General features: G+C 45.0%; 2 protein-coding genes across 4 annotated transcripts; both read left to right on the forward strand.

Annotated features, from left to right (window-relative positions):
- The first annotated feature begins 9470 nt into the window (after positions 1-9470).
- Positions 9471-21788, forward strand: LOC125519832. 3 transcript variants are annotated; one of them, XM_048684606.1, is made up of 14 exons: positions 9471-9694; positions 10383-10428; positions 10522-10723; positions 11026-11100; positions 11187-11288; positions 11445-11485; positions 12151-12264; positions 13842-13956; positions 14054-14244; positions 14305-14421; positions 14789-14869; positions 15000-15241; positions 20892-20931; positions 21035-21788. In XM_048684606.1, coding segments are annotated over exons 1-14 (1926 nt in total). In that variant the 5' UTR covers positions 9471-9692; the 3' UTR covers positions 21593-21788. The 3 variants fall into 3 exon arrangements, with proteins under 3 accessions (XP_048540563.1, XP_048540564.1, XP_048540565.1); XM_048684607.1 differs by having other exon boundaries at positions 11187-11282; XM_048684608.1 differs by having other exon boundaries at positions 9491-9694; positions 10391-10428.
- Positions 21789-21818: 30 nt separating this feature from the next.
- LOC125519833 (CAAX prenyl protease 2-like) lies at positions 21819-23580 on the forward strand. Its single transcript, XM_048684610.1, has 4 exons — positions 21819-22173; positions 22512-22670; positions 22782-22997; positions 23148-23580. The coding sequence occupies exons 1-4, from the start codon at positions 21934-21936 to the stop codon at positions 23487-23489; spliced, it is 957 nt and encodes a 318-aa protein (XP_048540567.1). The 5' UTR covers positions 21819-21933; the 3' UTR covers positions 23490-23580.
- Positions 23581-25473: the final 1893 nt, after the last annotated feature.

Below are 25473 nucleotides of genomic sequence, written 5' to 3' on the forward strand. Positions count from 1 at the left end.
ACCAGCCCCTCCCCGAGCTCGCCGAGGCCTCTGTCACAACCGCTGTGAGCTCCTCTCTCTCCCCCTAGCGACACCGCTCGAGTCGCTCTCTAACCCCGCTTGCCACCGCGGCTGAGAGCTCGGCTCCGCCAGCCATGTCACAGTCGTGGTCGCGTCAACTGAAGATCGGAACCGAGCCCGTCACCACATTCAGTGCATCACCAGGAGCCCATAGCATCCCACCGCGCCCCCTGACATGCAGCATAACAACGACCCCGAGCTCACCCAAACTCCGGCCGCCGCCACGAGCTCGTTTCCAGCGAGGTCCACCCCAGCTGCCGCCGCTTGTCGTGTTGCATGCACGTGAGTCCCGGCACCGCGTAGAGCCCCTCCGCCGCTCATTTGGTCGCCAAAGGACATTTTACGAGCGCCTTCGCCATCTCTGGCTTTTCCTACAATGAGTTGTGGGTCAACTCCGGCGAGTTTGACCTTGGTTGACCGCATTTGACCCCCTGTGTCCATGACATGTGGGGCCGGTCCGTGACTAAATTTAGTTTAGCATTATGGTTAGTGCTAACTACCATGCTTAGCATAATGTGTGACCACGTAGGCCTCGCATTTGCTAATTAGATAATTAGCGCTAACATCCTTTGTTAGTGGAGTGGGTCACTAACCAGTGGGACCCACTGGTCAGGTTTGACCTGGACGGCCAGTTGACCCACTGATGTCATCCCTGCATAATGTTGACACAGTAAATGTTTTCTGGAGTTTTAAGTAAATCAAAAATGATTTATTATTCCATAAATTATTTAAAACAACTAAAAATCATAGAAATTAAACCGTAACTCCAATGAAAATAAGTTATATATGAAAAATTATCAGAAAAATGAAGAAACTGTTTATGGCATTTCCATGCATGTTTTGAAAAACTTAAAGGTGTTGTATAAGACAATTTTAATAAATGGCATTTGAAATGCCTTATGTGGAGTTTGAATTTGAATCTTGTATTCAAACCAACTCCATTTAAATTGTTGCTACTGAGTCAAAGCTGGCTTGCTGCAGTTTAACTCCACCACCCCTTTTGTTGATACTGATGCATATGTAATTAGCCTGATGTAAGTCTTGTTGAGTACATTTATACTCACGTTTGCTTAATTTATGTTTTTGCAGAGAGACTTCAGTCTCACTAGTAGTTCTACATGGCTTCGACGATTAGCTTGGGAATCCTAAACAGAGATCTAGTTCCTAAGAAGGGTCTTGTAGATAGACATGCTTCCTAGCCTTCTTTCTTTTCAGCTGTCTGTACTCAGACCGGGATACGCTTCCATTTGTGCTTGTTGCTTCTATGATTTTGTATGTTGAGTCATGAGACCCATGTTTGTAATATCATACTATGTATGGCTCTTCGGAGTCTCTTAAATAAATACTTTGAGTCATAGAGTTTTGTTGTGATGCCATGTTGTATTTACACATATCGCGCATATTGTGTGTATGTTATTGAAATGCTTGGTATGTGTGGGATCCGACACCTAGTTATTTATTCTTGGTAGCCTTCCTTATGGGGAAATGTCTCCTAGTGCTTCCACTGAGCCATGGTAGTTCACTACTGCTCCAGAACACATGGGTTGACCAACATGTGTCCTTCTTTGCTCTTGTGTCTGTCCCTTCGGGGAAATGTCATGCGGTGTTTACCGGAGTCCCGATGGCTTGCTACATCCCGATTACACTCGCTGCTGACCGACATGTGCATTGCTAGGTCATGTATGCTTGTCCCTATAAGTTTGTGCCACCTTGGGTTTACGACTAGTCATGTCGGCCCGGCTTCTATGTCATATGGATGCTAGTGATACAATCATATACGTGAGCCAACAGGCGCAATGGTCCCGGCCTAGGTAAGGCTGCAGCCGTGGGAATACCGTGCGTGAGCCTGCAAAGTGATATGATGTGTTACATGCTAGATCGTGTGACTTAGGATCGGGGTCCTCACAACCAGTCCCCGGCCTCCGCCATTAGGTACGTGCTGTTTTGTGTCGACGTCAACGCAGCGCCACTCCATTTTCCCCACTCGACATTGCCCCAGCTTGTCTAGCCGGGGACGCCTAATGTGGATCAGCTCGATGCCCACTCTCTGTTCGCCGGTATGTATCAACCGGGCAATACATCATATGACGATGCAGACAGACGGATGTTGAAGATGAACCACGATGAAGACGGAGGCTGCTACAAGGACGAGCTAGTGGATGACTTGGAGCCGGAGGCGCGTGCCCATCAACCGGGCATGTACACCCAATCAGGCATGCATCAGTTGTGGTGCCCTCTCATCCAACCATCCAACTTCTACATGTTGGGGAACGTTGCAGAAAACAAAAAATTTCCTACTCGTTTCACCAAGATCATCTAGGAGTTCATCTAGCAACGAGTCATTGGATGCATCTACATACCTTTGTAGATCGCGCACGGAAGCGTTCAAAGAACGGTGATGATGTAGTCGAACACGACGTGATCCAAATCACCGATGACCAAGCGCCGAACGGACGGCACCTCCGCGTTCAACACACGTACGGGACGGGAGACGTCTCCTCCTACTTGATCCAGCAAGGGGGAAGGAGAGGTTGATGAAGATCCAGCAGCACGACGGCGTGGTGGTGGATGCAGGGAGTCACAGTAGCAGGGCTTCGCCTATACTACGCGAGAGAGACGTAACAGGGAGAGAGGGAGGCGCAAGGGGCTGGTGTATCAAGTCCCTCCTCTCCCCCACTATATATAGGAGGGCCAAGGGGGGGGTGGTGCGCAGCCTAGGAGATCTAATCTCCTAGGTGCGGCGGCCAGGGGGAGGATTCCCTCCCCCCCAAGGCACCCAGAGGTGCCTTCCACCACTTGGACTCCTCCCCCATGGAAACCCTAGGCGCATGGGCCTAGTGGGGCTGGTGCCCTTGGCCCATGTAGGCCAAGGCGCACCCCCTACAGCCCATGTGGCCCCCCGGGACAGGTGGCCCCACCCGGTGGGCCCCCGGGACCCCTCTGGTGGTCCCGGTACAATACCGATAACCCCGAAACTTGTCCCGATGGCCGAAACAGCATTTCCTATATATAATTCTTTACCTCCGGACCATTCCGGAACTCCTCGTGACGTCCGGGATCTCATCCGGGACTCCGAACAACATTCGGGTTTCTGCATATACATATCTTCACAACCCTAGCGTCACCGAACCTTAAGTGTGTAGACCCTACGGGTTCGGGAGACAAGCAGACATGACCGAGACGACTCTCCGGTCAATAACCAACAACGGGATCTGGATACCCATGTTGGCTCCCACATGCTCCACGATGATTTCATCGGATGAACCACGATGTCGAGGATTCAATCAACCCCGTATGCAATTCCCTTTGTCAATCGATATGTTACTTGCCCGAGATTCGATCGTCGGTATCCCAATACCTCGTTCAATCTTGTTACCGGCAAGTCACTTTACTCGTACCGTAATGCATGATCCCGTGACCAGACACTTGGTCACTTTGAGCTCATTATGATGATGCATTACCGAGTGGGCCCGGTGATACCTCTCCGTCATATGGAGTGACAAATTCCAGTCTTGATCCGTGTCAACCCAACAGACACTTTCGGAGATACCCGTAGTATACCTTTATAGTCACCCAGTTACTTGTGACGTTTGGTATACCCAAAGCACTCCTACGGTATCCGGGAGTTACACGATCTCATGGTCCAAGGAAAAGATACTTTGACATTGGAAAACTCTAGCAAACGAACTATACGATCTTGTGCTATGTTTAGGATTGGGTCTTGTCCATCACATCATTCTCCTAATGATGTGATCTCGTTATCAATGACATCCAATGTCCATAGTCAGGAAACCATGACTATCCGTTGATTAACGAGCTAGTCAACTAGAGGCTTACTAGGGACATGTTGGTGTCTGTTATTCACACATGTATTACGATTTCCGGATAACACAATTATAGCATGAATAAAGACAATTATCATGAACAAGGAAATATAATAATAACGCTTTTATTATTGCCTCTAGGGCATATTTCCAACACTACAAAGGGGTCAGCACCAGAAATGTAGCAGAACATCGTCGAGACCTCCATCTTCGTCATCCACAACAACTCTAACCGCCGCCATTTTCCATCTCACCACCACCGTAGAACTCATCCAAATTAGCCATACCTTGTAACCGTGTATCGCATCCGACAACTACTGTAAGACATATTATCAATCAATCTTTATGATGTGTTCTTAAATGGTTTCTTCTTGCGATCTAATCACTATGTGTGAGTAATCTGGTAGGGTCATGGGTTGAGGCACAACCCTGCAACCCTATGTATTTGTTGGAGGGATTGGTGCAAGTATTTTGATGTCTTGTATGTGTGAAATAAAATTGTTTCATAGTTTTCTCTTGTCTCGTTCGTGATCTTTGTCCCTGCAGGTACCCAAGATCAGAGAGATCGAGCCACGAAGAGGCTAAGGGCAGAGAGACCATGAAACACTATTCTGAACACTGGTGAGAAAAAGGTTTAGTGCGGTAGCGTGGATCCTATCTCTTGGGATATAAAAGGTGTAGCCATTAAACATCCAATGCTTTTGTCTCATTTTATCTTAACTACCAAGGCAACCCCGCACGACGGATGAGGTATTTGGTTAGACAATTGATTCTTGATGCAAGACACGTGCCGGTCAAAACATAATTTGGACACATCCCCCACTTTGAGATGTTGCAGGCACATCTTGGTGCTGACTTCGAGAGCACAAACGAATATCATGATGATCTGGTTCGCAAATATATGGTTGTAAGAATAAGTTCTCATACCCATGCTATTTTTTATAAGTGTTGAAATGTGCAACTTGGTTTCGATTCGATCCAAAAACTGGAATCTAACTCTCTTGCAAAGTGACGGTGTCCTGACTAGGGGGTACCAACCTAGTTGTCCCACAGTCCTCAGGCCGAGCCTATGGGCCCTCATTCTCATAAGGAAGGACTCTGAAAGCCTCACACCTCGACGTGATCAAGACAGCCTCTGCCGAAGACTTGACGTGTACTCCAAGGACAGCTCCGGTGACCACCATACGCATCCCTAGATCTACAACCGACTATGTAACCCTAGGTACCCCTCCAGCGTGTATATAAGCCAAGGGGTTTAGCCTGTAGAGGGGACCCGATCATAATCTCATTCACCTAGCCTTAGGGTTAGAACACAACTCTCGATCTTGAGGTAGAACAAGCTTGTACTTGACACACAACCACCAATATAATCAAAGCAGGACATAGGGTATTACCTCTTCGAGAGGGCCCGAACCTGGGTAAACACCGTGTCCCTTGTCTCATGTTACCATTGATCCAAGATCCACAGATCGGGTCCCCTAAGGGAATCATGGAGTAAGGGGTCCTCTGGGCGACGACCCATTGTACATGGGTCGGACTGGTGGCCAGGTTTGCTCGGATCTCTCGACTTCCTGCATTGGAGATGGTAGAGCTGCCAAAAACTCTACAAGGGAAATACCAGAGTATTGTTAAGAAGCACACCATCATTCTTGAAGCAGTTGCATCACATAATCTATTTGGCACGTTCTCTTTGGTATGCATGTGTATCACAATGAAATCAATGTACTGCAGCGATCTCCATTGTTTGCTAGGCTGACTGAAGCAAAAGCTCTTCCTTACAAATGTACTGTTAATGGCCATGAATACAACATGGGGATACTATCTGGTTGACGTATCTATCCTCTTTGGGTTACCTTTGTCAAGACCATCTCTAGGCTAGTTGGTCAGAAGAGGTCTCACTTTTCCTAAAAACAAGAAGCAGCTAAAAAGGATGTTGAGAGGGCATTTGGAGTTCTCCAGGCCCGTTTTGCAGTTGTTCATGGACCTACCAAACAATGAGATCCGAAGACCTTGTGGGGTGATGACATGTTGTGTGATCATGCACAACATGATCGTGGAGGATGAGGGTGAGGATGTTGCCTCATTCTTGAATTTGAGAACATGGGTGATCCTATCAAACTTCCATATCATAACATGGGCGATGGGTTTATTCAAATGCATCAACAAATTTAGCATCGAGCAACTCAAGAAAAAAAATTAATTGATCACTTGTGGGCGGTTAAAGAGGAAAAGTAAAACATATGTGCTATTTAATTTCAAGTTTAAACTACGTTAATTTGAAAATTTTGTTGGATTGTAATATTTAAGTTAGAACTACGATTTGATATACAATTATTTTAAGCTTGTAGACTTACAAAAACAGTGAAAAATTTGCGGTTATAGTTGGATGGGCGGCTTCTGCATCAGTGTCCATGAACTAGTCCCCACTGATTCGTGGCCAGATGCAGTGTCCGATTTGAGGTCACATTAATAGATGACCTTAGGGCATCTCCAACGCCGACCCTCAAATCGCCCGCATACGTCCGGATCGCGGAAGCCATCAAACGGGGCATGTATCGGTCCACTCGATGACCCGGACACACTTTCTCCGGCAAAGTGGAGACAAGGTGGGGGTGCGGGAGTCCGGACAACAACCACGTTGGACTCCGGCACCCCATGCCCACTAAATCAGCCCTCTCGGTCCCATTTTCTTCCACTTCGCCACTAAACCCCCTTACTTTGCACCCGCAACCTCCACCGCCGCCGTTGTACCTCTCCAACCGCCGCACAAGCATTGCCAGATGTTTGCAACCAGCACCGACTCGTCAGCTCGCCTTTTACGATGGCGATGTCCACCGTGGAGCCATTTGCACCCAGGTACACTCCGCCACCCTGTCGACGACCTCCATGGCGGCCACCACGCTTAGTAGGTATTCGGTCAAATGCCATTGAGCTTATTTTCAGACACCACGTCATTTTTTCAGAGTAAGACAGATGGAGGGGCACTCGACCATGGAGGATGAGTTGTTGTGCGATGCGTGGTTAGCTGTATCCGTGGATTTCATAGGCAGGAGCAGAGGGGGAACCTTCTGGCAGGAAGTGCATGAATCGTTTCATGCACGAAAGCACATTGTGCCCTGATACGTCTCCAACGTATATATAATTTTTTATCGTTCCATGCTATTATAGTATCAATCTTGAATGTTTTATATGCAATTATATGTTATTTTATATCATTTTTTGGGACTAACTTATTAACTCAGTGCCTAGTGCCAGTTACTGTATTTTGCCTATTTTTGGTCTTCCAGAAAATCAGTACCAAACGAAGTCCAAACGCTATGAAACTTTTTGATGATTTTTTCTGGACAAGAGAGACCCTAGAAGCTTCGGAGGGAGACCAGAAGGCAAACGAGGAGACGATAAGGCAACAGGGCACGTTCTAATGCCTTGTGGGCCCCTCATGGCCCCGTCTAACCTAATTTCACCTCTATAGAATCTCTAACATCAGAAAACCAACATAGAGCCACCCAAAACACTTTTTCTGCCGCCGCATGTTTATGTTCTTCTGCGATCCCATATGTATGCCTTTTTCGATACTCTGCCGGAGGGGGAATAGATCACGGAAGGCTTCTACATCATCTTTATTGCCCTTCCGATGATGTGTGAGTAGTTCACCACAGACCTACGGGGCCATAGCTAGTAGCTAGATGGCTTCTTCTCTCTCCTTGATCTTCAATACAATGTTCTCCTCGATCTTCTTGGAGTTCTATCAAACGTAATTTTCTTTTGCAGTGTGTTTGTTGGGATCCGATGAAGTGAGTTCATGATCTAAATATTAATGGAGTCTTTTCTGAACTTTATTATGCATGATTGTTATAGCTTTGTATTTTTCTTCGATCTATCCGTTTGGTTTGTCCAACTAGATTGATTTATCTTCAGTGGGAGAGGTGCTTTGTAATAGGTTCAATATTGCGGTGCTCTATATCCGAGTGACGGAAAGGGACAAAACACATATTTGTATTGTTGCCATTAAGTATAAAAGGACGGGGTTTATTCATATTGATTGGGTTTACTTTGTCGACATTATGTCATCTTGCTTAAGGCTTCACTCTGTTTTATACTTAATACCATAGATGCATGATGGATAGCGGTCGATTGATGCAGTAATAGTAGTAGATACATGCCGGAGTCGGTGTACTTGTCTCGGACGTGATGCCTATATACACGATCATTGCCTTAAATATCGTCATAACTATGCGCTTTTCTATCAATTTCCCAACAGTAATTGTTTACCCATCGTATGCTATGTGTTCGAGAGAGAAGTCTCTAGTGAAAACTATGGCACTCGGGTCTACTATTATCATATATAAAAACACAAAAACACTTTGCTGCAATTTTATTTCTTTCCTCTTGTTTGCAATTTATTATCTACCACTACAAGACTTAATCCATGCAAGTAACTGCCAAGGGGATTGACAACCCTCTTGTTTGTGTTAGGTGCAAATATTTACTTTTGTGTGTGCAGGTGTTGTTTACGAGGTTCTGTGTGGTTCTTCTATTGGATTGGTAACTTTGGTTTTTACCTGAAGGAAATACTTATTTTTACTATATCGCATTTCTTCTCCTTTTCGAGAAAATTCCAATGCAACTCACAAATAGCACGCCCTATGACATGCATATCATCCATGATCGAAATATGAGGTCATTATCGTATCGATGGTACACCATTTAGACCATCGTCATTAAGTTTTGTCAAGTAGTTACTCAACTGAAGGCAAGATGGCCGTTGCATGTGGTAGATGAGGAGATCATAAGCTTTGCTTCTTCTTACTTAACTTGTTGATTGAATTATTCATTCACTCAATGTTACTCTACACATTGTGTAGCCCGTACGTGTTGTCGTGATGTATCACAGGATATAGGGACGGTCATTTACGTACATACACTGTTGGATGAAACTGAAGGGCCAATATGTGTGGGACAATATGATCCGTTAAAAAACTTGTTCGTCATCGAATTTGAGGTATTGATGTACTAGACTTATCATGTTATGTATGAATGATTTGTGATATCTTCTTTCCAAACTTTGATGAATATCAGCCGGTTTGCATGAATTTCGTCCGCTAAGTCGAAGTCCGGCTTAAAATGTATGCCGACAGCGTTGGAAGGCCGCCTCCCGCATCCGTGTCCGTAGACTGGTTGCTTATCCGCGGACGGATGCGGCAGAAAGTTTGCGGGTCGCTGTTGGAGACGCTCTTTACTAACTGGTGTATTTTTTAATTAAAAAGGCAAAGTTTTTGCCTCTAGCTTAAAGAAAACTAGATGATACTCCGCATGTTGTTGCGGAAATAGTTTGCAACATATTTCAATGGGATCTGTTATATGAAACATGAATATTTGAAGTAATAATATAAAAAGCTAAAACTAAAAATACATATAATTTATTATGTTTGATTACTATATAGTTGTAAAATGTTTATTAAATATATATAGCATAATAGAATGAAAATTCATGTTTGTATGTTGACATGGGTCTTTTTTTCATGCATGTCATGATGAAGTGGCTAGCTTGCATATTGAGAGACATATGATAGTGATAAAGAAAATCTTGAGAGTGACAATTTAGCAAATCCCCACGAACAGAGTGCCAAATACCCAAATCTCTCAAAAAAAGAGGCCCTTGTTCTCCTCGCGAGAGAACTGGAAGCGGGGCTCCTCGTCCTATCCACGCGGCCTGTCCAAATCGGACCTCCCCTTCCTGCTCTGCTCTTGTCCTTCTTCAGCTGCTTTCAGCTCGCACCGCTCAGGACGGCGCCTGCGACCTGTTTGATGTAATGACCACCCAGACCCAGTGACTTGCTTATAATTGTTATAAATCGCATGGTTATTAGAGTTTCACAACATGGATCTTACTCTATTTCTTGTTCGTTAATGTGGCTCTATCGATTCGATGTTGGAATCTACTTTGATTTTTTTTGTCATGTGTTACTATAGGTACATGGCGAATTGCTTTTTCCTTGTAATTGTAGTTATGCTTCAGTCGGATCGCAAATTAGGTTTCTTATGCAATTATGGATTATGCAAATATGGTTAGAATTTCAGGTTTTCTGTTCAGTTTTCGAGGAAGCCCTAGCTTGTTTTGGTTTTTCTTCCAAGAGTTTTTCGTTTGGTCATTCCTTTCCTGTGAGCAAATCGGATCCAAATCCTCTTCTGGGGCTGGGGGGTTCAACTTAACCTCCATGACCCTCAAATGGGTCTGCCATCTGGATTGGCTCTTTAGTTTGTCATTGATAAATTAGAATGAAAGTGATTTCTTCGAACCTTGAGGTCGTGCATGCAGATGAATTATCTGATGCTGCTGTATTTCTGTTTCCAAAATTAGTGCTTCTGTGCATGTGAATGTGTTTATCACACATCTGACTGCCAATGTTAAAAAATCCCGCACTTTCCGAAACTCTTGTGGAAAATAATTGCAGCTCCACATGTATGTACTTCATTCTGATAGCGAAATAATTTCAGGGAGGCAGTAGCACTGGAAGAAATTCAGAACTGTGTGGTGAAGCTGGTTAGTTGTTTGCAGAACTGGAAATTTTCCATGCGAATCATGAATTAATGAAACGAATGCTCCAGTTGTTCTAACATATCTGTTGCTTCATAGAGGAGCAATCCTCAACGGCGCAAGAATCAAGTATATGTTGGCTGTGGGGCTGGATTTGGGGGTGACCGGCCGATGGCTGCTTTGAAGTTATTGGAGAGAGTCGAAGAACTTAACTACATAGTACTTGAGTGTTTGGCGGAGCGAACACTTGCAGACCGCTACCAAGTTATGCTGTCAGGAGGGAAAGGATTTGACCCCCGAGGTATAGTTGTTGACAAATATTTGATACTTATGCATTTAGTTGTATTGCTAATCAAAGCAGGTGATACCTGTTATCTTGTGAACTGCATCTGTGGTTGCGAGTTTATGGAGTACTTATTGCATGTATTTAATTGTATATCTTCTTTGTACATATCAAGGATAAACTTCTCTGATTTTTATCATGTATAACATATTTTGGTCCTTCTCAGTAGGGATATATTATTTACTTTATTTTACTTTACTCATTGCTTATGTTACTTTCAATAAGAATTTCAATGCACCTTTCGGGGTATCAATATGCAGTTAAGGAGTGGCTGTCCGTGCTTCTACCCTTGGCTTTGGATAGAGAAGTTTGCATAATTACTAACATGGGCGCAAGTAAGACAATGCTGACTGTGGCTTTCCTTTACCTCATTTGTTTGTTTTCTCAATTAGATACTGTAAGTGTCTTTCCCATTTATTAGTCGATCCACCTGGAGCACAGAAAGAAATACTGGACCTTGCTTCTAGTTTGGGACTGGAGATAACAGTCGCTGTAGCTTATGAATCATCGATTTCAGGTCCAGGTAATTTCGATCTGTTTGATACTACCAATTGTATGATACTTTGGGTGCTACCAAGGTTGTGTATAAATCAAGGAATGTCGGTCATCATAGCTTTGTGTGTGGAGTCAAAACTGATAATAAGCTTACAACTGTTTTTGGGTTTGGTCTTTTTTGCAGAAAACTCAGTATTATCGAATGAATCAATGGGAGTGGCAGAGGTAACTTCTTCATCATCATTTTATTTTTTTTCTTCATCTGATTTAATAAAATAGCAATATCTGGTTTCTTAGCCTCAGTCTTATTAACTTATGGGGAAGTAACTGACCATAACTGATCAGCAATTTGCATCCAATCTTCTGAAGTTAGTTTGTTAATATATGTAATTATGTACCATATGGTCCGTGGCATATAAGAGCTTTGTGGTTGACATATGTGGCCAAATGATTGTTACTGAAAGATCTACAGAAATCTTCAGAGAGGATACTATGAATGAGAAGGGACTTAGACACTGTTTGATCAGGAGATTCTATAGCGTACCCACTATAGAACTTAGGATTAACATATTGTTGCTGCTTTGCCTTGATACATATATATTTTCCTGGCCATTTCCCTCTGTGGTGGGAAGGGGAGCGCAGTGGTAAAGCTGCTGCCTTGTGACCATGAGGTCACGTTTTCAAGTCCTGGAAACAGCCTCCTACAGAAATGTAGGGAAAGGCTGCGTACTATAGACCCAAAGTGGTCGGACCCTTCCCCGGACCCTGCGCAAGCGGGAGCTACATGCACCGGGCTGCCCTTTTTTTTATTTCCTCTGTGGTGGGCATTGAGAATTTGCATATTGTTTTATCTTGGTTTTCAATTTGATGGTATTTTCTTGTGCGTGCAGGGAAGAAGCACATATCTTGGTGCAGCCCCCATTGTACATTGCCTGGAAACTTACAAACCACATGTCATCATTACTTCTCGGGTTGCTGATGCTGCACTATTCTTAGCACCTATGGTATGCCTTTGATGGCTATTTTTATGCTTGCTAATAATTCATAATTTCATTTTTTTCAACATAATTGTACCATATGAAAAAATCAGTCATAGGAGGACGTGGGCCTTGGTCTATGGCCTCTGCCTGCACACATGCTGAAGAAAAAAAAAACATCATGTGTGGAAGTTACAGCTATATCTACCAATTAGTTATCTCTTTACGGTTTGTTAAGATTAGATCCCTACTGTATTAGGTTTGTTACCTAAGTTGGGGATTGCTTGCTTGAGTGTTCAGTTGATCATCTCTATTAAAGGGATCCCCAATGTTTATCTCTCACCTATGATCTATAAACCCATCCCCAGCCAAGCTGATAGTGCCCGGCGCCCGGCCATCTTCCTGCATTTTTAACAGGAAGAATATGAAGCAATCTTTGTATTTGAGTTTTAATTTGTGTGGTTCTGTTGGCTTCTGCAAGATGATGTAACATTAAAACATATAAATCTGTTAGTAGGCAACCTTCAATGCTCAGTAATGCTCTCTCTTTCTTGCTGATTCATGCACAAAACTTGACTGGATAGTTCAGCATAGATGGCGTAAGTTACATGTTTTCAGAAGTTTACTTCAGCCCATCTTTTTTTATATTTTTGTCACCGTCAATCTCCATTCTGCCAGAAAATTGCTACATGTCATACTTATTTTGTTTCCCCCACTACTAAGTTGGCAAAGGAGTTTGATTCCTAAGAGCAATCATAAAAATAGAGAAATTGGCTGAAAATCCAGACCAATTCACAGATCAGTTTGGAAGTGAAGTTATGAATTCTTATAAATGTTCTGTACCAAGAATTATTTGAGGATGTACCATAAAAACAGTAAGGATGTTGACATGCTTTCCTAGTGTAATTTTATGTGAATTTTCTGGAGAAAACTAAAAATGCCTTGTAAAAACATTTCCCAAAACTATTTTGAATTTTATGGTTTACTGTTTTTTACTGCGAAGAGTTTCCGTATTTCTCGTATCTTTAAATTGAGGTGTAACTTCTCAACAATAGATGTTTACAAAATCATATAAAATTCAGAGTTCTGGTATCATTGATTACTTCTGAACGAAGTGTTAATGTTTTGCGAATATATTACACCAGGAGAATTTGTCAAGAAACCTACATTACAAGAAGCGTTCCAGTATTTCTAAGCTTTACAGAACTTCCTAAAGAACTTCAGCTTATGAAAAATCTATGCCACTTTATAATGTTGATTCAAAAGAAATTCATGTTATATTCTGATTCTTGGGAATGTTTTTACATTTTCCAATTTTTAAAGAATCTTCTAAGCTACCAAAAAGGATAACATTTTTTTATTGTAGAAGGGAGATTGTAGAGTTTGTGGCCACAAAAGATTCTTATTTTCTTGAAATAGCAGGGCTTATAATAGCTCCAGTGATTTTCGGGTGTTGTTTCAGAGAACCCTTTATTTCGTTAGGGCTTAGTTATGTTTTTCTTCTCTCCAAGTTGCTCAAAATATGTAAATCTGAATATGTATTTTTCCTATCATGGTTATTTACTTAATGGTCCATCCTTTTCCCACTGCCTTTCCAATATAAGGTCTACGAATTGGGTTGGAATTGGAATGACTTTGATAAGTTGGCACAAGGGACATTGGCTAGCCATCTTCTGGAATGTGGTTGTCAACTCACTGGAGGATATTTCATGCATCCTGGTACATCTCTTATCCTTTAAAAATCATTAGGTGGGAATTTTCACTTCATTCTTGATTCATGTTTTTTATGTTCTACATCTGGTATTGTAAAGAGCAGGAGATGCATATCGAGATTTTTCTTTTGAGCAGCTTCGGGATTTGTCTCTTCCATATGCTGAAGTGAGTTACAAAGGAGAAGTTTGTGTTGGCAAGGCAAAGGGTAGCGGAGGTCTTCTGAGCTATAGCACTTGTGCAGAACAGCTTCTGTATGAAGTTGGAGACCCTGCAAACTACATCACTCCTGATCTGGTGAGGTCATCTTACATTTCCAGTCCCATGTAAGCTTCTTGTCTGAACACTTGTTAGCAGGTTGTAGATTTCAGTGACGTGCAGTTCCATCAAATATCACAAGACAAGGTTCACTGTAAAGGAGCAAAACCATCTGATCTTCGTCGGCCCGAGAAACTCCTCCAATTGTTTCCTACTGTATGTTTTCCTAGTAAGAATATAAATTATACTAATTTAAAGTTTGTCTTTAGTCTTCTTCCAGCTAAAAGCATCCTGTGCCTAGTATTGACATGTTGCGCAGTTGGGTAATTACTCTGTTCCATGCTATGTTACTGGAACCGCAAAAATCACCAATAAAAGTGAAATATTTTATGTGTTGTATTGCTGAAAATTTGTGTCTGATAGCTTTATTGTTTAAAATTAAGCGCACTATTTTAAAGTTTCTCAGATAGAATCAGACAGTAGTGTTCATGAACTGAAGGAAGGTCCTTTGATTATGTAGATAGTTTATCAAGAGGCTCATAGTTAGCTTTCTCACTGTAGTCGTTCACATTTTTTTCTTTAGCCAAATGGATGGAAAGGCTGGGGAGAGATATCATACGGGGGACAAGAGTGTTTAAGGCGCGCTCAGGCAGCAGAATACCTAGTAAGTTCATGAAAGTATTTGCATGCAATATTTGTTTCAGATTTCCGGTGTGTTAACAATTGAATGTACCTATTTACACGTGACAACATAAAGGCAGTTCCTGCATTTAAACCTTTTCTGCTGGCATTAGGTTAGGTCATGGATGAACGAAAGATATCCCGGCATCGAAGAGAAAATTATCGCATATGTTATGGGATATGATAGCGTGAAAGCTAATGGAGGTGACAATGACAGTCGTCACTCTTCCAAGGAAGTGATAGATGTTAGACTTCGGATGGATGGGCTATTTGAGCAGGAGGAGCATGCTGATGGATTCGTTGAGGAGTTCATTGCACTTTATACAAATGGTCCAGCCGGAGGTGGTGGCATCAGGTACTTATAATTATAATCATGTTGGTCTTTGTCGGTGTCAAAACCGGCGGATCTCGGGTAGTGGGTCCCGAACTGTGCGTCTAGGCCGGATGGTAACAGGAGGTAGGGAACACGATGTTTTACCCAGGTTCGGGCCCTCTTGATGGAGGTAAAACCCTACGTCCTGCTTGATTAATATTGATGATATGGGTAGTACAAGAGTAGATCTACCACGAGATCAAGGAGGCTAAACCCTAGAAGCTAGCCTATGGTATGATTGTTGTATATGGAGTTGATTGCCTACGGACTACAACCCTCCGGTTTATATAGACACCGGATAGGGTTAGGGTTACATAGAGTCGGTTACAATGGTAGGAGATCTTGAATATCCGCATCGCCAAACTTGCCTTCCACGTCAAGGAAAGTCCCATCCGGACACGGGACGAAGTCTTCAATCTTGTATCTTCATAGTCCTGGAGTCCGGCTGAAGGTATAGTCCGGCTACCCGAACACCCCCTAATCCAGGATTCCCTCAGTAGCCGCCGAACCAGGCTTCAATGACGACGAGTCCGGCGCGCAGATTGTTCGGCATTGCAAGGCGGGTTCTTCTCCAAATCTCGTGTACCTGTAGGAATAATGTCTGATTTTTGTAATGTAGTGCTCCTCGGCTTCCACGCCCAATAATGGCCGTCTTCCACGTGTCAAACGAATGCGAAAAGCCGGGGCGTTTTTACATCCACACCCCTAGCCGTATAAACGAGCTGCCTATTTAACAGGATGGGGATTTAGGTCCAAACCACATCTTCTCCTTTCCGCGAGTTATCATCAGAGCGCTTCTAGCAAAGGTCCATTTCAACATGACCAGCCGTCGCAGCTCCTCCCCTCGCCCCTCCGGTCCCAAACCCGGGGACTGGGAGAGTTGCACCATCCCGCATAGTGAGTTAGTGTTGCTTCAGGCCAAGGGATTTCTCCCTCAGGCATACATGGTCCCGGTCCGAGCCGGTCTTGCCATCTACAATGGCGGAAAACAAGCGGAGAGCACCCCCAATCCTTCTAAAGGAGAGCGGGTGTGCCTCGTGCCCTATCTAATAAGGGGACTGGGATTTCTAATTTATCCATTTCTCCGCGGGCTTCTGGAGTTCTACGGCCTCCAGCTGCACAATCTCACGCCCGCCTCCGTATTGCATATTGCGGGTTTCGTCGCCCTTTGCGAGCTATTTTTAGGCGTTGAGGCTCATTTCGCGCTGTGGAAGAGGTTATTCTGCCTGGTGCCCCGTTCTCAAGAGGGGTCTATATACCAAGTGGGCGGAGCCGAAGTATGGCGCATCGCCGGGACCGGATACCTATCCGGAACTCCAAAGAAGGCGTCCGAGGACTGGCCTTCGGAATGGTTTTATATAGATGACGTCCCGCTACTGGAGGCCATATAGGAGGGCCTCATATTCGGCTGCATTGTTGGAATCCATGTACATGATTTGGAGCACATATTGGATTGTGTCTCCTGTGGGGGACGTCAGGACGACGCCGACCCCCAGTCCGGCCAACATTTTGGAGCCGTCGAAATGCATAATCCAATTTGAATATGTGCCGTACTCTTTAGGGGGCTCGGCCTTCGTCCATTCTGCGACGAAGTCGGCCAAAACTTGCGATTTAATAGCTCGCCGTGGCTTATAGGTTATATCGAACTGGAGAAGCTTGATGGCCCATTTTGCAATCCGGCCCGTTGCATCGCGGTTATTGATAATATCGTTTAGCGGCACTTCCGAGGCTACTGTTATGGAACACTCTTGAAAGTAGTGTCGTAGCTTCCGAGATGCCATGAATACCGCGTATGCAATCTTTTGATAATGCGGGTACCGTGATTTGCATGGAGTGAGGACAGTGGACACGTAGTAGACCGGCCTTTGAAGGGGGAATTTGTGTCCGTCCGTTTCCCGCTCTACAACGAGCACTGCGCTGACAACTTGGTGTGTTGCTGCAATGTACAATAATATTGGTTCGCCGGTGATTGGCGCGGCCAGGACTGGGTTTGTTGCTAATATGGCTTTTATTTCATCAAGTTCGGCCGTGGCGGCATCCGTCCACTCGAAGTGTTCGGTACGCCGAAGGAGGCGATAAAGGGGTAGTGTCTTTTCTCCCAAGCGGGAGATGAAGCGGCTTAAAGCCGCCACGCACCCGGTTAATTTTTGTATTTGTTTAAGGTCCTTTGGGACATCCAATTGTGACAAAGCTCGGATCTTGGCTGAGTTTGCTTCAATTCCTCTACCGGATACAATGAAGCCCAGAGCTTTCCGGCTGGAACGCCGAAGACGCATTTTTCTGTGTTGAACTTGATGTCATATTGTCGGAGGTTAGCGAATGTAAGCCTCAAGTCGTTTACTAGGGATTCGACATGTCTTGATTTGACGATCACATCATCCACATACGCTTCCACTGTTTTGCCGATCTGGTTTACCAGACATGTCTGGATCATGCGCTGATATGTTGCGCCGGCGTTTTTTAGCCCGAAGGGCATTGTGTTAAAGCAGAATGGGCCGTATGGTGTGATGAATGCTGTTGCAGCTTGGTCTGATTCTGCCATCTTGATTTGATGGTAACCGGAGTATGCATCGAGGAAACACAACAAACCGTGTCCTGCGGTGGCATCGATAATTTGATCGATGTGGGGGAGGGGGAAGGGATCCTTTGGGCAAGCCTTGTTAAGGTCTTTAAAGTCGACACACAGGCGCCAGGATTTGTCCTTCTTTGGTACCATCACCAGGTTTGCTAGCCAGTCCGGATGTTTTATGTCTCTGATGAATCCGGCCTCCAATAGCTTGGCTAGCTCCTCTCCCATAGCCTGTCTCTTGGGTTCGGAAAAACGCCGAAGGGCTTGTTTGACAGGTTTAAATCCTTTTAGGATATTTAAGCTGTGTTCGGCCAGCCTGCGTGGGATCCCTGGCATGTCTGAAGGGTGCCAGGCGAAGATGTCCCAGTTCTCTCGTAGGAACTCTCGCAGTGCGGCGTCTGCATCAGGGTTCAGTCGTGCCCCGATTGAAGCTGTTTTATTGGAGTTCGTTGGATGGACCTGGAATTTGACTATTTCGTCGGCTGGCTTGAAGGATGTGGATTTGGATCTCTTGTCGAGTATCACATCATCCCTGTTAACCGTGGAGCGCAGCGCAGTCAGTTCCTCGGCCGCTAAGGCTTCGGATAGCGCCTCAAGGGCTAATGCGGTCGACTTGTTTTCGGCGCGGAGTGCTATGCCCGGATCACTAGCTAGAGTGATAATTCCATTCGGCCCGGGCATCTTAAGCTTCATGTACCCGTAATGGGGTATTGCTTGGAAGATTGTGAATGCTTCCCGCCCTAGTAAAGCGTGATATCCTCTCTTAAACGGGGCCACCTGAAACGTGACTTCTTCGGACCTGTAATTATCCGGCGTGCCGAACACCACATCTAGTGTGATTTTTCCTGTGCAGCGCGCTTCCCGACTGGGGATTATTCCTCTAAAGGTTGTGCTGCTTCGCTCGACGCGGTTCCAGTCTATTTCCATTTTTTGAAGGGTTTCCTCATAAATGAGGTTCAGTCCGCTGCCTCCATCCATGAGCACCTTGGTGAGGCGAAAGCCGTCCACTATGGGACTGAGGACCAATGCGGCTGGTGCTCGGGCTGTTCGGAATCTAGGTTCATCACTTGCGTTGAAGGTAATGGCAGTGTCGCTCCATGGATTTATTGTTGCAACTTGATAGACTTCGGCGAGGCTGCGGAGTGTTCTTTTTCGCACATTGTTTGATGCGAAAGTCTCGAAGACTGTGAGAACGGTACTGGTGTCCTTGGGCTGGCTTTCTGCGGCCTCCGGAATTAAGAGGTCCTCGCCGATTTTGGCCACCTGCCAGAGTATCTAACATGCTCTAAGGCTGTGAGTTGGTGTGACGTCCTCTGTACTGTGAATTCTACAGGGTCCATCAAGCCATCTTTCCAGTACGGTTCCATGCCCTATAGAGGGTTTTGGCTTTTTGGTGTTTATCCCGGGTGTCCTGTGATGATGCACCCTTTTAGTTCGGAGGGGATTACTATTCAAGGCCGGATTATCCCAAAAATTTATTTCGGTTTTCCAGGCGCTTTCCATCGTATAGTATTTTTGTATTATGGACGCCAAGTCAGCGAAGCGTGTGATATCACGACGACTTACGGCGTTAAGGATTCCCTTGTCCGTGCAATTACCGCAAAAAATTGAGATTGCGTCTTCCTCGCGGCAATCCTTTATCCTGTTCATAATAAGGAGGAATCTGGCCCAGTAATGATGTACTGTTTCCTCGGGCCTCTGCCTGATTTGGGAGGGATCGCTTATGATTGGGTGGGCGGGTGTCGTTGAATCTGAAACCTCACCCAATCCAAGATTCGGAGGCCGAAGAGTTTCCGAACTCTGAAGTTCGGATTCTTGGATGTAGTCCAGTGAATCTGGCCCGTTGCCTGATCCTAAGCTCAGGTCTTGAGTTATATCTCCCCCTCCGCGGGTATCCGGCTTGGAGGGGTCGGGAATTCGGACGTCGCTAGTCCTTAAAATAGATGAAGGATCGCCGCACAGCGTCTCTACCACGGCAACGTGGTGGGTGACTTGGGGAGAGTTAATTTCTCTTAAATCGGGTTTAAGCCCAACCTGGTCATAATCCGTAGCGACCCCAGGGCGGCGATGCGATCTAAGAGCTCGTTTACGGAAGAGAGCTTCATTGGATCTATCTGCTCGACGAGCTCCGAGCCGACGTGTAGGTTGCTTTTGATGACCCGAGAGGTCACCGTCGGCGCAACAGCCGAACAGGCGGTCATGAGGAAACCACCTAGCCGGAGGGTTTGGCCGACAGCCAAGGCTCCCTTAGCAACGGCGCCGTCTTTAAAGACGGGAGGAGGCATCCTTCCTGATTGTGACGGCACAGAGGAACTCTCAATGAAAGCACCAATGTCGGTGTCAAAACCGGCGGATCTCGGGTAGTGGGTCCTGAACTGTGCGTCTAGGCCGGATGGTAACAGGAGGCAGGGAACACGATGTTTTACCCAGGTTCGGGCCCTCTTGATGGAGGTAATACCCTACGTCCTGCTTGATTAATATTGATGATATGGGTAGTACAAGAGTAGATCTACCACGAGATCAAGGAGGCTAAACCCTAGAAGCTAGCCTATGGTATGATTGTTGTATATGGAGTTGATTGCCTACGGACTACAACCCTCCGGTTTATATAGACACCGGATAGGGTTAGGGTTACATAGAGTCGGTTACAATGGTAGGAGATCTTGAATATCCGCATCGCCAAACTTGCCTTCCACGTCAAGGAAAGTCCCATCCGGACACGGGACGAAGTCTTCAATCTTGTATCTTCATAGTCCTGGAGTCCGGCTGAAGGTATAGTCCGGCTACCCGAACACCCCCTAATCCAGGACTCGCTCAGTCCTGTGTTTGCAGAGCTATTACTGTAGGTGCTGTCTCATTGTGGCTGATCTTAACATAGTTATGTATGCACTGACGTACATAGATGGCTAACCTATGTCGCGGGGATCAACCATGGAAATTAATTCTGAAAACGAAATTTAATATTACCATATTCATGGAGAAGATGTCAGCATTTTTCTTCTCTCCTTGTTCATGGAGTCGCTAAAACAATTTGACAAGTTTGTTTCCAATTCCATTTGGCAGCACTGGACGAAAGAACGAATTAACTCTGCAGAAGTTGCTGGTACGGATGACCACTCTTAACTTGATGAGGATTCCTTTAGAGGATTGTTAAAACACATGTTATACTTTTTGATATAGCATTAATTTCTTTTCTATTTGTACAGATTGATAGGGAAAACATCTTCTGGCAAGCCAATGCGAAGAACTCAGCCATTCCTGGTTCACTGTCTACAAATGGCAAGAAGAAGAATAGGTACACGGGAAGTTTTGCGGCGGGCATTCAACAACGCTTGAATACAAAGCTGGACGAACCAGCACCTCCTGTATCTGCTCCAGCTCCATCCGGGTCGGAGATCGCCCTGTACCGTGTGGCCCACAGCAGAGCCGGCGACAAGGGGAACGATCTGAATCTGTCCATCATCCCTCATTTCCCAGATGACATTGGTCGGCTCAGGACAGTGATCACTCCTGAGTGGGTGAAGGGCTCTCTTTCGCCCCTGCTTGATCATTCGTCATTTTCAGATGACCGAGCGATCGAGCATCGAAACAATCTGCTTGAGCGCGTCGCAGTTGAGATTTACGATGTCCTGGGCATCAGCTCATTGAACATCGTGGTGAGGAATATCCTCGACGGCGGCGTGAACTGCTCCAGAAGGGTGGACCGGCACGGCAAGACTCTGTCGGATCTCATCCTGTGCCGGAAAGTCATCCTGCCTCCGTAGTGACTGACAGTTGAGAGATCACCGGCACCCGGTGTAGAGGGAGGGATGTCTAGAATCACCATCTACTGTTGTTGCGAAAAATAGAAAGGTTGACGTGATAATAAGACCTGTGAACAGAACAATAAGGCCTGTTGTATGAAACAAACAAACCATATATGTATGCTGTTAATAATCATTTGGCATCATTGGCCGCTTATTTGGTGGTGTTATCTGGTGTGTTTTTTAGGCTCCTGTGTCTGTCAATCTCGGGCGTCCGCGGTCGCACGGAAAAACGAATAACTGGGAAGGCTCAGCGACAGCCTCGCACGCACCAGCGGTCTCTCTCGCGCGCGCGTTCGGATATGCTGCTGACAGTAACAGCGGCTTGTTGCTCGTCGCCTCCTCGTCTCCACCCCGTGAGAAGTAGAACCAACGGCGGAGGCGGAGCTGGAGCTCCACCCCGTCGTGCTGGCGCCGCGAAATTCAGAGCTCTCGCCGCGCCCCTGCTGCGGCGCTCGTCCTCCTCTGCTTTCATCTGCCCTTGCTCTTCTGCACCTCCTCCTACTCCTGGCGACAAGGACTGCGACCGCGAGCTGTTCGATGTAATGCCTCTGCAGCTCACCACTCTCTTCCTGCTCATAACCTCATGGAAAATGGCTCTTTGTGCCTCTGATAGAATTCGCTCTTGAAATCTGCTTTGCTTCTTTGGCTGATTGGGTGGGGGGCCTCCCTTCCTCAACATGCTGCACAAATATTAGTTTCTGCCTGTTTATTGTCTTTGAAAATAGGGTTATTTTTATTCGACGAGCAAACCAGTTATTTTGTACTATTAAAATGCTCCATAACATAATAGGTACTTATCTGTACTTAAATGGAACTGACATATGCTTCGTCATAAACACATTCCTTGTAATATGGTCTTTCTGTGATGAGATCGCAGGAATACCCATTTCTTTCTTCAGATACTCCATGGGAGCCCGAGGATGTATGGAGGACATTTGCAGCATACCTCCTTGTCTTGCACATTCCCTTGAGCTTTGGAGGACTCGGTGTGGTAGCCAAAGTGCTACATTCTTCCTCACTAGACCCACTGACAACAGTGAGTGCTAACTTCTCATTCATCTATTATTCGCCGGCACTCATCTAGTAAATGGTTTGTTCATCCGTTGCGTGCATTGTTGACCTGCAAAATTTTACCCTGTCAATGCAGGTCGTTTCCACAGCCATGCTTCAACTAGGAGAGCTCACTCTGGGTTTAGCACTGTTGCAGTACACTGCAAAGCCTGGCCGTCAAGTTGGTACCTTCTTTGCTGGGAAGTTCTCGTCCAGGCCCAGCTGGGTAAAAGAAACTGTATTATGGTTGGGACTTCTGATGTCTATTGTTTTTCTCACATCTCTGATAGCTGACAGACTGATAGGTCCCGAGGTCAGTATGGTCCAACCACTTAAATTGCAGTTTTTCGACTATTGCACACATCTCCTGTTGTGTTATTCATTGCATTAGTCTTCCTGACTGAAGCTTTATAATCTGTTGGAAGTACCTAATTCTGTGTTCATTCAATCTGAAATATCGCAGGATGCATACGATCCTATATTAAAGGAAATCCTCTCCGATGGTGGAACCTCTAGGCTAGTCTGTTGGTTTCTGTACTGTGTGATTGCTCCATTGTCAGAAGAAATCATTTACCGCGGGTTTCTTCTAACAGCCCTATCTTCCTCGATGAAATGGAGGAACGCTGTCGTCGTAAGTTCAGTTATGTTCAGTGTAGCACACCTCTCGGGGGGAAATTTCTTTCAGTTGTTTGTCGTCGGATGCATCACAGGGTTAGCTTATTGCCGGACTGGAACTTTGGCTGCTTCATTTACCATCCACAGCTTGTACAATGCGGTGATATTGTTTACTACGATGATGTCTTGAATGTGTTTTAGGGGATAGTCAGGAAGGTGGATACAGTTCATTAACACTTTGGCCACACTTTTACCGTAATCTTAAAAGTTTGAATTGATTACCATCGACCAGTGCTTCCATCTCAATCTGCCGGAAATTTGTTGGCCGGTTGATCCCCACTATTTCCATTTATCTCAACATGCACGCATTTCACCTCACCACATATGCAACACCATCAACCCCCTTAATTATATTTCTTTGCAATATGCATGGGTTCTTTCTACATGTACACATTGCACTTCATCAACACACTACTTTTATTATTCATTTTTGTGATGAACACACTACTTGTATTTCACTTGGTATGGATGAGCTGAGAAATACTATTTATATTGTACAAATATTTTACAACTATATAATAATCAAATACGATACTTCAATATTTGATTCACACTACTTTTATCTCATCATGTACACACTCCACCTCACCACACATGCCATCTCATCTCAGGTCAATAGCGTCTAATCTAGACGATCATATTTCACTGTCTGGGATAAATCTTATACTACACAAAAGAAGAGTCTAACTGAATCAAAGCATGGATGAAGAATAGGAGTGACAATGTAGCAAGCCAAGTAGCAAACAATAAACAATGTCTGCTAATATTTCTATTAGGTTTTTATTGGGGTTGGGAGTATTTATTATGGTTTAGGGTTCCTAACCAAGAGAAGACGATGAATAAGAAATCAATCGGGGTAATCCAATAGGTGGTCATGTATGGCAGATAGGCTTACTTGCCCGGTGTGGCTACACATCATAGATGAAGGAAACACAAAGAAGATATTGATAGAGGAGAAAAGGGCAACAATAATTACATGCACTCACCTTGAGGAAGATGGGGTGCACATACGCTTATGGCCTGGTTCATCATTAATTACCTAAACTCGCTAGGAAGCTTGGGGAAGATGGGGGTGAATGTGTGCACCTGACGTGGTTCAACATTAATTACATGCATTAGCCAGGAAGCTTGAGGAGGACGGGGGTGCACGTGCTCACCTGACTTGGTTCATCATTACTGACTTAAACTCGCTAGGAAGCTCGGAAGGAGATGGGGTGCACGTGCGCACCTGGCGTGGTTCAACATCAATAACTTGCACTCGCCAGGAAGCTTGGGGAAGAGGGGTTCACATGCGCACTGATACATCTCCAACGTATCTACTTTTTCTCACGCTTTTCCTCTTGTTTTGGACCCTAATTTGCATGATTTGAATGAAACTAACCCCGGACTGACGCTGTTTTTAGCAGAACTACCATGGTGTTGTTTTTATACAGAAATAAAAGTTGGAATGGAACGAAACTTTTTGAAGATTTTTTATATCAAAAATAAGAATTTCTGGAGGCAAGACCCACCGGAGAGGGGCCCCTGGGTGGGCACAACCCACCAGAGCGCGGCCCCCTCTCCTGGCGCGCCCAGGTGGTTTGTACCCACCTGATGGCCCCGCTGATGACCCCCTGATACTATAAATTCACATTATTTCAGAAAAAAAATCAAGAAGAAAGAATTATCGCGATCCACTAGATGGAGCCGCCGCCAAGGCCTGTTCTTCCTCGGGAGGGCAGATCTGGAGTCCGTTTGGGGCTCCGGAGAGGGGGATCTTCGATCTTCGTCATCACCAACCACTACAAAAAAATACACTTCCGTGATGATGTGTGTTTGTCACAGTAGTTCGCATTTTTTGTCATGCATATACATCCATGACAATTTTATGACAGAATCAAGATAGTCATACTTGTGCTGTCGTAGAAGTGTTTCATGACATTACCAAAATTATCAACACGGAAGTGTCCACTTCCATGACGATAAATTGCGCGTCACAGAAGTGCTTTCGTCAAGGGTGACTGACACGTGGCATCCACCGTAACGGAACGCCGTTAAGCTATCGGGTCCGGTTTTGGATCCGATAACCCGCTAACAGTCCCGACCAATGTGGATTCCATGTGTAAAATCATCAT

The sequence above is a fragment of the Triticum urartu genome, chromosome 7 (assembly GCF_003073215.2).
Source record: "Triticum urartu cultivar G1812 chromosome 7, Tu2.1, whole genome shotgun sequence".
In the NCBI taxonomy this organism is placed as follows: Eukaryota; Viridiplantae; Streptophyta; class Magnoliopsida; order Poales; family Poaceae; genus Triticum; species Triticum urartu.

What these genes read in the sequence shown, in the direction of transcription:
- LOC125519832 (XM_048684606.1), top strand. An exon ending in GAAAGGATTTGACCCCCGAG is followed by an intron (nt 10,724 to 11,025) that starts GTATAGTTGTTG and finishes ATCAATATGCAG; the next exon opens with TTAAGGAGTGGCTGTCCGTG. An exon ending in CTCAGGCAGCAGAATACCTA is followed by an intron (nt 14,870 to 14,999) that starts GTAAGTTCATGA and finishes TGCTGGCATTAG; the next exon opens with GTTAGGTCATGGATGAACGA.
- LOC125519833 (XM_048684610.1), top strand. Translation starts at nt 21,934, where the DNA reads ATGCTGCTGACAGTAACAGCGGCTTGTTGCTCGTCGCCTCCTCGTCTC. An exon ending in CACTAGACCCACTGACAACA is followed by an intron (nt 22,671 to 22,781) that starts GTGAGTGCTAAC and finishes CTGTCAATGCAG; the next exon opens with GTCGTTTCCACAGCCATGCT. An exon ending in ACAGACTGATAGGTCCCGAG is followed by an intron (nt 22,998 to 23,147) that starts GTCAGTATGGTC and finishes GAAATATCGCAG; the next exon opens with GATGCATACGATCCTATATT.